General features: G+C 39.0%; 1 protein-coding gene across 2 annotated transcripts in view; it reads right to left on the bottom strand.

Annotated features, from left to right (window-relative positions):
* The window catches only part of LOC107669398 (junctional adhesion molecule C-like), a 38,318-nt gene that overhangs the window by 8,283 nt on the left and 18,020 nt on the right, over positions 1-12,015 (bottom strand). The window contains exons 1-3 of one of the 2 annotated variants that reach the window (XM_016461607.1): positions 9,734-9,797; positions 1,338-1,406; positions 1,118-1,231 (exon numbers count right to left, since the gene is read on the bottom strand). In XM_016461607.1, the coding sequence (XP_016317093.1) occupies positions 1,118-1,231; positions 1,338-1,406; positions 9,734-9,755 (205 nt within the window). In that variant the 5' untranslated portion in view covers positions 9,756-9,797. Of the gene's footprint in view, positions 1-1,117; positions 1,232-1,337; positions 1,407-9,733; positions 9,798-12,015 lie in introns of those variants that run through there. The other variant, XM_016461606.1, reaches the window with a different exon arrangement.

Raw genomic sequence — 12,015 nt, 5'->3', positions numbered from 1 at the left:
AGATAGGGACTCGCCCGTCTCCATTCCCTCCGCCAGATCCGCTTGCGAACCCCACGAGTGCAGCTGCCACTCCACCTCGGCGGAAGCGGGGCCAGCACCGCGAGGAACGCTGGCGAAGGCTCCCTCCTCGAAGAGAGCCTTCCAGGAGCAAAGCGTACGCAGGGGAAGCCGCTCGCAATGCGGTCAGTCGGCTCCCTCGAGAGTCGACTCTGCGTGCTTCGCTCCCAAGCAAACCACGCACAGACTGAGTGTATCCCTGCCCGTGATGTAGCGTGGGCAGGGAGGAACACACAATCTATAACGTGATCTGCTTTTGCCCAGATGCTTTGTTTTACTCTCAGCCTTTTTTGACATATTTGGAGCTTATATGTTGCTGATTGTGCTTACTTTGACAGACAACAGTAAATAAGACTCACAGAACATAAAATGCGACTGACACACACACAGAGCGCTTGCTGAATGACAGAAAGCTGACGCCGGTTCCACCTCACGTGCTTTTATAGCGTCCTGGTCACTACGTCACCCGCCTATGACGTCTCGCCCTTCCATTGGACTGATTACACATATGATTCAGAGCCGGTCACGCTGAAAGGCGTTCCCAAAGCATTCTCCGACGCAGCTCGAGTTCCTGAAGGGGAAGCTGTTCTTTTGAACTTTCTATTCATCAATAAAAAAAACTGAAAAAAATACTACTGTTTCCACAAAAATATTAAGCAGCACAACTGTTTTCAATTTTGATAATATTAAGAAATGTTTCTTGAGCACCACATCAGCATATTAGATTCACTTCTGTAGGATCATGTGACACTGAAGACTGGAGTAATGATGCTGAAGATAAAAAGCAGTGATTTTAAATTGCAATAATATTTCACAACATTACAATTTTTACTGTACTTTCAATCAAATAAGTGCATCAGAGTTAAAAAAAAATCCCAAACTTTGAACAGTAGTGTATGCAGAAATTAACATTAACAAACATTATTAAATGCTGTAGAAATGTACTGGTATTTCATGTAAAATATTGCATTAACAGAATGTTAGCAACCTTATTATAAAGTATTAGTCAATGTGTTGTACGGCACAGTGTTCAGTATGTGTTGAATGTAGTATAGCTTACCTGCTATTTCTTTATCGAAATATACATAACTGGGCTCTCCCATCTTAATTTTCTTCCATTCTATTCTGGGATTAGTAGTGGAGATTGACTCTATCATGCAGGACAGCTCGATCGCTGCATGGGGAGAGAAAACGAAAGAGCTTGTGAGCAGTTCCAGAGGCCTGTTTAATGTTCGAATCAGCAGCTAAAGACTGCTGGAGAACAAATTACTCAGCCTTACATTCAAACTCATTGACCCATGGTTTAGGATTCGTCGTCTTGAGGATGACTGCCAAGGTGCTGATGTAGCCTGCAACGAGAAGACAGACAAAAAAATCAGTTTTATGTTGAATTAACAACTTGAAATTTCGGGGGTGTCGTTACAGCCTAAACCACACGTGATATTGTTACCACTGTACTACTCTAAAGATTTCTGAAACTCAATTAACATTCGAGCCTAGCGGCCAAACCCTCCACCCTGACAGCACACATTCTTCGCATCACTGTGAGCTGTGAACGGATATGTTACCAGCCATTTTTAGTTTCACTCTCACAACAAACATCACTGATGTAAAAGCGTCCCACCGCAAATAATTGTGTAGACTGAAAAGCAGTCGCCGTTCTGTTATGAATAACAGCTGACTGCTTTAAAGTGAAGGCCAGAAGGCTCGCTAATTTCATGTAGTCGCTAATAAACATGCTAAATCAAAAAGGTGAACTGTGAAGTTCATACTAATTTTAGAAATTTGTGTCTCTTCGTTTTTGTCCAACATCATGAAAATGTTTAAAAGAATTCAGAACGTGACCTATACATCTCATCACTTTCTCTACCGCTTTAAAATGTTAAAGGCTCATTCCCTATGAAAAGTTGGTTGGTTAACAGCATTTTAGAATTTAGGTCCATCATGGATAAGCAACTGAACACCTACTGTATGTCTGTGGTATTTTTGTGTCATAATCATCCATATAAATATCAAAAACATTTTTTTTTTTCTGAAAGAGCATATATTCAGCGCACTGAAATTTGAATGGACATCTGATTGCTAGGGATAATTTTTATGAATCTTTGATGATTGTATTTTGGGCCAAGGCTCTTGAGAATTCATCCATCTAACACAGATCAAGGCTAGTAATACAAAAGACGTGGCTGCAAATCTGACAGATAAACCACAACAGTGTGTTGCAGTAAAACGTGAGGACAGCATAAAGAAGACTGTTTTTTCGAAAAAAGAAATACAAATTTTCTTTAACAACCTATTGTTGTTCCTGAATATTAATTATTTTTACAACACAATTGTGTTGTGAATATGAATTTTTACTTACGTTTTCATATCAGCAACTAGAGAGCAAATATACTGATGTAATTTTCGCAAATCAAAAGTATACATTAGAATAATGTCTCTAGACAATTCTCTGAGTGAGTTTGAGGCTGTTTCATGAATCGTTTGAACTGAATAATTAAAAAGAATCAATTAAAAAATTAATAAGAGTCATTTATTCGTAAATCAGGACATCACCACTCACACTGTACAGGAAACACTCACACACCCTAGTAAGATCCAGTGTTATTTTTAATAATAATATTATTTATATTGTTATTGTACTGATTCATATTTAGATTTTTTTTTAAATATTTTATTGTCATATTTTTAATCATATTTGTGAGCACAGTAGTGACAGTCTGGGGCCCGGCATACACTTGAAGAGCTAAATAACTGATAAATTAAGCATGGTTGAATTAGTGTAAATAGTTTTTAAATCAAAAGCTTTAAGAAGAGGTGTAGATCAGTGCAATAATGTAATGGGAAAGGATGCAGGATGTGCCAAAAAAAAAACACTACCTCACACAAACACATCCACACTTACATCCTCTTTTACAATCACATCCAGCCATATGGAGGACACAAAGGCCACTGGCCACTCTGTGACTAGACTGCTAGGAAGTGGTGACGATGTCTCCCGTCTCCTTTTTCTGCCTGCCACATCCTGTTCTATCATATCATCAAATAGGAGGCTGGTGCTCAGCACTACCAAAACCATAGCTTGTGTCAGTAACGTTCGCCACCGTACACCTCACCCAGTGACGTAAGGTCTGTCCTGTCGGGTAAAGTCTCTGTGGTCTGATGCCATTTGAGGAATAATTGAGCCCTCAAACAAGGCAGGTGCTCTATGACCTATATATCCTCACCTCTCTCTTCCTGTTTGGAGAGCACAGCTGGATGAGATGTGACAATCCTAGTCAAGCTTTAATCTTCCACTTCTTCCTTTAGAGGCAGAACTGTTGGTTCTCTTCAGTAATCTTAGTGTAATGCCCCGGTAAAATCCTAGGCATTACAGAACTGAATAATATAATATAGAGAGAGAGAGCTTCCTGACTTAGCTTAATTTCCATATCTACATAATGCATCTGCCTGCTGTTAAACTCAATTGATAGAATTTGTGGCACAATGTTGCGAAGCACAAAATTTAATTTCCACTTATCCTTCTTTTTTATTTTTTAAAAAAGTGTCTAGCTTACAGTGAGGTACTTATAATGGAAGAGAATAGGGCTGTAAACAATCAAATACTCACTGTTTCAATAGTATAGCCACAAGACGTAAACAATACGCATGTTAACATGATTTGTGACACTGGATCTCAAAACCAGTCTTAAGTCGCTGGGGTATATTTGTAGCAATAGCCAAAAATACACTGTATAGGCAGGGACGCGGGAAGTAGGGGTGCTGAGGGAGCTGCAGCACCCCGTTTTCACATGGTTGCAAATGCAAATCCCAGTGTGTATGCCACTTAAACGAGTGTTCATATCGACGCACTTGTAGTGCTTTGTGGAGTTGTCAAATGAGGTTAAACTGCTTTACAGCAGAAGTTTTAACAAAAAAAGTAGCATACCGTTCAAATGTTTGGGGTTGGTTTTTGAAAGAAGTCTTATACACACCAAAGCTGCATTTATGTGATCAAAATACAGAAAAAAAATATATAAATTAAACTTAAAAAAAAAAACTTTACTTAATATTGTGAAATATTATTGCAATTTCAAATTAACCTTTTCTATTTGAATATTTTTTAAATGTAATTTATTTCTGTGATGGCAAAGCTAAATTTTCAGCAGCCATTACTGCAGTCTTCAGTGTCATGTTCCTTCTGAAATTTTCTTTGATGATGAACAAAGTTAAATAAAATAACAGCATTTACTTGAAACTGAAATCTTCCGTAACATTATAAATGTCTTTACAGTCACTTTTGATCAATTGAATGCATTCTTGATGAATAAAAGTATTAATTTTTTTCCGGGAAAAAAAAAAAACCTTTCTGAAAGATATCACCAAACTTTGAACTATTGTGTAAGTGCTTTTTTTTTTTTTTAAATGATAAGTTTCACATTTCTGCTCTTAAATTATCCCCCCTTTTTCTTTTTTTTAAAGAAAAGGATGGACAAGTCCAAATTTATTTTTTGCAGTAATCCACACCATGCCTGGAACCTGGAATACTTCTTTAAAACCACACGAATGGACCACCAAAAACTAAAAAATTGCACTATGGTGAGAAAGGTCAACGAAGGGGTCACCCTATTTAAGGAGGTCATTTTCTAATCCTGGCATCGACACCTAACTCAGCATGACGGTCTATGAAGAAACATTACACCACAGAGAAATGAGTTATATGGCCAGAATCATGGGGCTGTTTGGACAGCCTCCACAGCGCAGCGTTTAAACCCCACCACACCCTGCAACCGGCGTGCAGAAAAGCTGAAACACATTCTGCTCCAATGCAGCCTGTCAGAGAGCATTCAACACATGCGGTTCACTCAGCAGTGCATGAAGTGGATAATATTCCTTGTTATTTTTATACTGCAGCATTGATTCATTTTGCTGGGGGGAGGAGGTGAGGCTGGTCATTGGCTGAGAAAGAGATGCCCACAGAGCCATTCATTACACATCCCGGGGTCTACGTCACTGGGATTTGATTGGATGTGTGCTCCCTATAAGTTCATCGTATCGTATCCAACTGGAATAGATTCTAAAGCTTGAGGAGTGATATCACATAGAGAGTCACACTCGGGCTCTGCCCCCGCAGCTTTAAAATGATCTGCATGCTTGTAGCCCTGAACAATTCATGATGTGCAAGAGGTCACAAATCCTCCTCCACTGACACATGGATAACTGTACAGCAATATTCCCAGTGTGACTTCGCAGAGGAGTGTGTTTCTTACACTACACCCTCCGAGCCTGTACGAACACTTGTGTAGATGCATGATATAAACTTGAGTGTTGAATTTCTAAACCACTGAGAAATAACAAAGGAGACAATGTGTTTTAAATTCACATTTCATCTCATGGGCATTTTGGCATCTGTTTTTGTTTGACGCTGACAGAAGGAATTAAGTCTCTCTTCTGAAATCTATTGGGCTATCTACCACCTACATAGGCAGCTGCCCTCTAAGGGAGGGACACATCATCACAGTATGGAAAGGGGCGTAACATTTCCGTCACACGCTTGAGGAATTCTGCTAATCACAACGCACTGGATAGCTGGCCAATCAGAGCACACCTCGCTTTTCAGACCGATGAGCTTTGTAAAAATCGACGCATTTCAGAAAGGCGGGGCATAGAGGAGAAACAATAATGTACAGTATGTGGAAAATAATGTGTTTTTTGAACCTTAAACCACATAAACATTTCATTACACCAAATACACAAAATAATGTTCTTTTTAGCAACATCATATGACCCCTTTAATGGACATAGAGCCTCATAGTGACTGATCTGATGTGCAACACTTTACATAGGCAGCAACTCCATATTCACACAAATTCGGAGTAAAAGTATATTTATAATCAACATTTCATCTGCCATCTTGGATTTTTTTCCCCCCACTGAGCCTGTTGCAGAGCATTATGGAGTGGCATTTTCTATTAAAAGAATACATATGATGCCCGAATAAAGGTATCAAAGCAGCATAAATTCTTTGTGATTAAGCAAATGTACATACATATACAATAGTCACTTTACTCCAAGCAAGAATATCAATGACCTCTGAATTTCAATATTCTCTAATGAGCATAAATTTACAAGGGGAAAATCCCTTGTGAAGATGCAATTCTGTTGAGATAAGGTTCCTTGTGAAGCCAGTCACCTCAGTACTTGACATGGCTGTGTTAAACCCCCTCTACAAATAATCTCCTGCGCAGGACATCCCACCTGCTCCAGGGAAAGTAGATTTTTACAGCTGTGGATGGCTCTTACTCTCTTAACGCTGCCTAAATGGATGACCTCAACGGTCTGTATTTTTATCTCCTTTAAACATATTTACACATTTAGGTCTGCTATGGTTGTATCTGCATGGGTGTTACAAGTCAGAAAGGCTCAACAAAGACTCTTTTGAATAAGCACATAAGATTATGAAGTTGAATATTCAGTTGCTGAATATCTCAAGTTGCTTGAGAAATGACAGTAATGACCTCTTGTTCTGCCCTCAGACTCATCTGTTTCATCCAATCTCAAGTGAAGACATCTAATAATGAAAGCTGAGAGGAAGGTACCTCAGGGAGCTAGACACAGTCATTACATCGGCTGTACATCTTGTTCATTTCTATGTAAAACTCATGTTGGATCTATCTGTATTCTCTGGTTTTTATTAAATTGAGAAAAATGATTCTGTTATGCAGCATATTCCCAACGTCCCATTAATCTAAATGTTGTGAACTGCTAGATTTCTATCATGGAAGAAATGGGTTTGTTTCCCCAAGACTAAAAATAGTAGCGTTCAGCAAAGATAAGGCAATCTCCACAACAAAAATACCTCTTATATTCCTTCAGCTGCTGAGCAAATGTCACTAGGCGTCACTTCAAAGTGCAAGTGTAGAACAAGCAGGCATTCCTCTTGCAGTGCACCTCTAATGAAAACACAACACTGACTTGCTGTGGTCTTAGCAGGAGGAATGTTCATTGTCTTTGTGAAGACCTTTATAAAATAATTTTTTGACTTTTATATTCCTTAGAGATCTTTTACATAGGAGTGTTCCTGTGTTCAAAAACAAGATGAAGAATGAATGAATGAAACGAGGGGAATGAAACAGAATGCAGGGGAATCGAGACAACTTTTTAAAAGTGTGACTATTTTTAATTTGACAGTGTCTTAGAAACACACCACCGGCATGCAACAGCTTAAGACGTCTGTCAACATATTTGTCCTACTGTATATATTTGATATATGTGGGGGAAGTCGTGGCCGAATGGTTAGAGAGTCGGACTCGTAACCCAAAGGTTGCAGGTTCGAGTCTCATACCAGCAGGGATTGTAGGTGGGGGGAGTGAATGTACAGCGCGCTCCCACCTTCAATACCACGACTGAGGTACCCTTGAGCAAGGCACCGAACACCCAACTGCTCCCCGGGTGCCGCAGCAATAAAATGGCTGCCCACTGCTGTGTTCATGGTGTGTGTGTGTTCACTGCTGTGTGTGTGCACTTTGGATGGGTAAATGCAGAGCACTAATTCCGAGTATGGGTCACCATACTTGGCCACATGTCACGTCACTTTCACTTTCATATATCCCAAAAAATAAGCTAACTAAATATTTAAAAATATCTTTAAAATGTAAATACTGATCATTAGCAATATACATATACTGTAATAAAATATTTTTTGAAGTTGAAAGTAGAAGATTGAAAAACATTTACATGAAAATAATATTTCAGTTTTTCTACTTCAAAGTTTCATGTTTTCATTGTGTTCAATGTGCCATTTCTTTGTAAATGTGAAATTTACTAGCAATTTTTGAGTGAAAATTGTTTCTACACCATTTTTTCGAGAAGGGTATAACTGCAGCCCGGAGATCTCCAAGAATAAGATTATGCGTTATGAGATCGTTCCGTAACTCCCCAACCGGACCTCACCGGACAATGGTACCTTTTTAGTTACACCCAGTGTCACTACCCCCTCCTACCCTACGAATTTCTAGCCCCGGGACACCCCCGTTGCTTATAACAAAGCGATAGAGTGAAATCTTTCCCCTGCACTGGCTCGCCGGAGAGCTCGTGGGTGATTCCCATTTATATATCATTAAGCAGATGTTCAAACTCCAGTCCGAACCGGCTCGCGTGAGAGCTCGTGGGTGATTCCCGTTTATATCATGAAGCAGAGGTTCAAACTCCGGTCCGAACACCACTGGCCACGAGCTTTAGGCTCTGCTCTCACGGAGAATATTTACTTATATAGCATATTTTATTTTAGTTGAACTAGAAACAATGTTAGATTTATAAAGTTTTATTTTGAAATGTAAGTCAATAACAATTGGCTGGAGCCAGAGCCAATGGTGAAAGTCTATGCGCGAGGAGACCCTGTCCCACACACATGTATATGTATATATATATATATATATATATATATATATATACACAATTATGTATACATAAATGTTTTATATAATTTCTCTCTTTCTCTCTCTCGACAGACAGACACAGACAGATATATAGATAGACAGATAGATAGATAGATAAAGACACATATTCTATAAATGCATATACAAATATATTAAAATCACCAAAATAAGTCATTTAAAGATTTTTTTTAAAGAAATTAAAGATGGATGAAAGCTAGCTTGAAGCATTTTATTTATTTAGATTAGGTAAATCTAGGTAGACTAGACTAGGTTGCACTATTCATTTGCATAACTTCTAAAACTGGTGCTCTGTGACAGTTCACTTTTAGCCAGAGGCTCTGCTCTTTGGATTTGTAATGTTTGCATTCACACGTGGATGCTATAGGCTCTCTTTGAGGTATTTGAGGGCTAGACTCCAGCCGAGCTCCCCTCTGATCTAGCCAGGTCAAAGACTAAGCTTGATTTGAGCCAGTGAGAGAGGGGCAGTGGTGTCACAGAATGCCTGAGTACATGTCACTTTGCGTCAGCATTAGTTACTGCAGGAGGCCCCCTTTCCTTTTGTCCTCCAGCCGACTGGAGTTCACAGGACCGGTGTGCGTATCTCCCATTCCACATCTCTGTCCTGTATCCCTTTATGCCCCTTCTGCATGGCAACAAGCTTCAAATGAGGTGAGATTTTGACAGTCAGGTATGATTTAGTGATGGAAGATCAAAATAACTGAGTATGGCTTTATTTGATTGCATTTGGAAATACTATATTTTGGCACCGTAAAGCAGTACAGGGAAATGAATTTCACAGATATATCATATTAGAAGTACTTTTCACCTCACATTTCAGTCACATGACATAACTGGGCTTGATTAGATCGCGGCTTTTTTCCAATAAAAACAGACCCCTTGTTTAGTGTAACACATCACATGGTTGAAGTCCACATGAACACCAGTCGAAACCTTTGTTTTGTGACACAGTTTCAGGCAGTGGGAGTGAATGAATACTAAATTAATCAGGACAGGGCCTGATGGTAGAACAAAAGCATTTCTGATAGCAACAGTACAAAGGTACAATTGTGTGCCATTCAAATGCTTTTGAATGGCACAATTTCAGGAAATTAATACAAATATTTGATAAAATATACATAAAAAAAATTGAAAGTTCTGTTAAGATTGAATTTACTGTTTTATCTTTTAAAACAGTGAATGTCAAAACATTATAAAATGTATATTAATATAATAAAATAAAATAATGAAATAAAAATTACTATGGACTGGCCATCTCTCCATGGTGTTTCCCTGCCTTCAGTCCAAGATGCTCCAGCATCCCTGCAACCCTATGTAGGACAAGCAGAATGGATAGAAAAAAATAAAATAAAAAATCTGAAAAAGTAAAATAAAAGTAGTCAATAGTAAAACTTTAAAAAAGTCTGAAAATTTTTGGGGGTCAATGAGAACCCATACATCAGTAATTTAATATATTTTTACATGTATTTTTGTTTTGACATAATATGTCAGTACATTTCAAGCTATTAAAATGGCCCAGAACATGAGGGTTAAAATGCAGGCTCAATTAACCACCATCATTGAATGTCTCCCAATGCAGGTTAGTGATTATTCAGAGGGCAGTTGTACGTAGCAAGACCATGAGTTATTTTCCACAGGGGTGAGAACAGGTTACCATTGGAGAAGCCTTTGCTATTTATAGCAGCTGTCAACAGAAGGCAGAGACTTCGTGGCATACTAATTGGTTGCATTTGCAGGTAAGTCAGAGTTGTGCATCTCCTCCCGTTCCATTTGTGGCCAGCTGAGCACTGACCGTTCCCCCGATAAGATCTACTAGAGGCTTATTTTTCACCCTCGTGGCTCTCAGATGCCATTTCAACAACTGCTTTCCACAGAAACTGATAATGAGAGATATGAAATGCATTTGCATACATGCACACAATATTTAGGCTATGCTTATCTCCTCCATCAGCGATAAAAGACCCTAATTTAGCGCACCAAATTGTTTTCGGCTGATCGGAGGATCCTGTATTCACCGTGAGGCGGCTCCAACCGAAATCTGTAAATCGTGTCACACTCAGTTCCAGAATTAGCTGCTCACAGCTTTCAGCACAGATGGCGTCATCCCCGCTCACTGCAAATGCCTTACATTCTAGTACAGGCACACTGACCTCTTCCTTAATCCTAATTAGTACTGTAATTTCTGCCAGAGTCTTCTTCAAGAGCAGTGGCAGTACAAGCGTTCGCTTTGAAACAAAAAAGAGAAACTCTCGTGACATTAAACATTATGAGATGGTGACGTGTCTGGATTTCTGATGACGTCTTTACGATGATGGATTAGAGCATGAAATACACATAAGCATCATTGCAGCCGTCTGTGTGTTTCTCTAAATAATGGGCTGTGACAAATACATAGGCGAATTGGGCTAAATCCCTGAGCAGGCTTAATAAAATCGAGAGTGAGCTAAAATCTAATGGACATTAACTCGTATATTCTCTCAGCTGTTCGAGCCCTAAAAGTTCCCAGTGCTGGAAACAGCATCTATTGTTGAGCATGTGAATTGTGTAGCAGTGAGGTACGGATTGGCTGACAGCTGAATAATGCCACCCCACAGTCGCTGGAGACTTGTCGATTTAGCAGGGATATGCACATAATCCTCCTCACTTCCTGTTCAAAAGAAATGCCCCAGAATGCAACGGGGTAGGTGAAAAGAGCACCCTGGGGGTGACTCTTTATAAGAGGGAATATTGTTACGTTTCACTAATCTAATAAACATTTAGTGAAAAAAAGTTTCTTGGTAATTTTGAAAAGGTTAAAAAAGTTTTTTTTAGGATTTTAGGAATTATTAATAAAAATTAATAAAAACAAATTTTAACCCTCAAGTTCTGTTAAAGGGATAGTTCACCCAAAAATGAAAATGTTATGTTTATCTGCTTATCCCCAGGGCATCCAAGATGTAGGTGACTTTGTTTCTTCAGTAGAACACAAACGAAGATTTTAAACTCAAACCGTTGCAGTCTGTCAGTCTTATAATGGAGGTGAATGGGAATCACGGCTTTGAGAGTAAAAAAAAACATACACAAACAAAACCAAATTAAACCCTGCAGCACTTATAAGTAGTGTTGTCACAGTACCAAAATTTCAGTATTCGGTACCATCATTTTGAACAAAATGAACAAAATTAATTCTAATGCTCATTATATTAGCGTTAGCCACACTTATGCTAACGATTAACTATGTATACGCTAACGACGATGTTTATTTCAAGCCGAAATTCAAATTAAAATGTGGAATAATATTCATTACAGCAGCTCTAAATATTAAAAATGTAATTGAAACTTACCTGCTTGAACTTGATCGGGGTGTTTTGTTAGTTTGATGCGTTTCCTCCTCTTGAGGTCGCCACTGCTTTTATGAAGAGGTTGGCAGGTTTTCACAACAAAACCCGCCCAATCGCGTTTCGAGGGGGTCCCCGTTAAAAATCACGTTCCGGGGATAAAAGACGCGTGTTTTGGCGGGGTTCCCCTGGTAAAATTCGCATTC

Source organism: Sinocyclocheilus anshuiensis, unplaced genomic scaffold (assembly GCF_001515605.1).
Source record: "Sinocyclocheilus anshuiensis isolate Anshui unplaced genomic scaffold, SAMN03320099.WGS_v1.1 scaffold180, whole genome shotgun sequence".
Classification (NCBI taxonomy): Eukaryota; Metazoa; Chordata; class Actinopteri; order Cypriniformes; family Cyprinidae; genus Sinocyclocheilus; species Sinocyclocheilus anshuiensis.
This window is presented reverse-complemented; position numbering and strand designations above follow the sequence as displayed.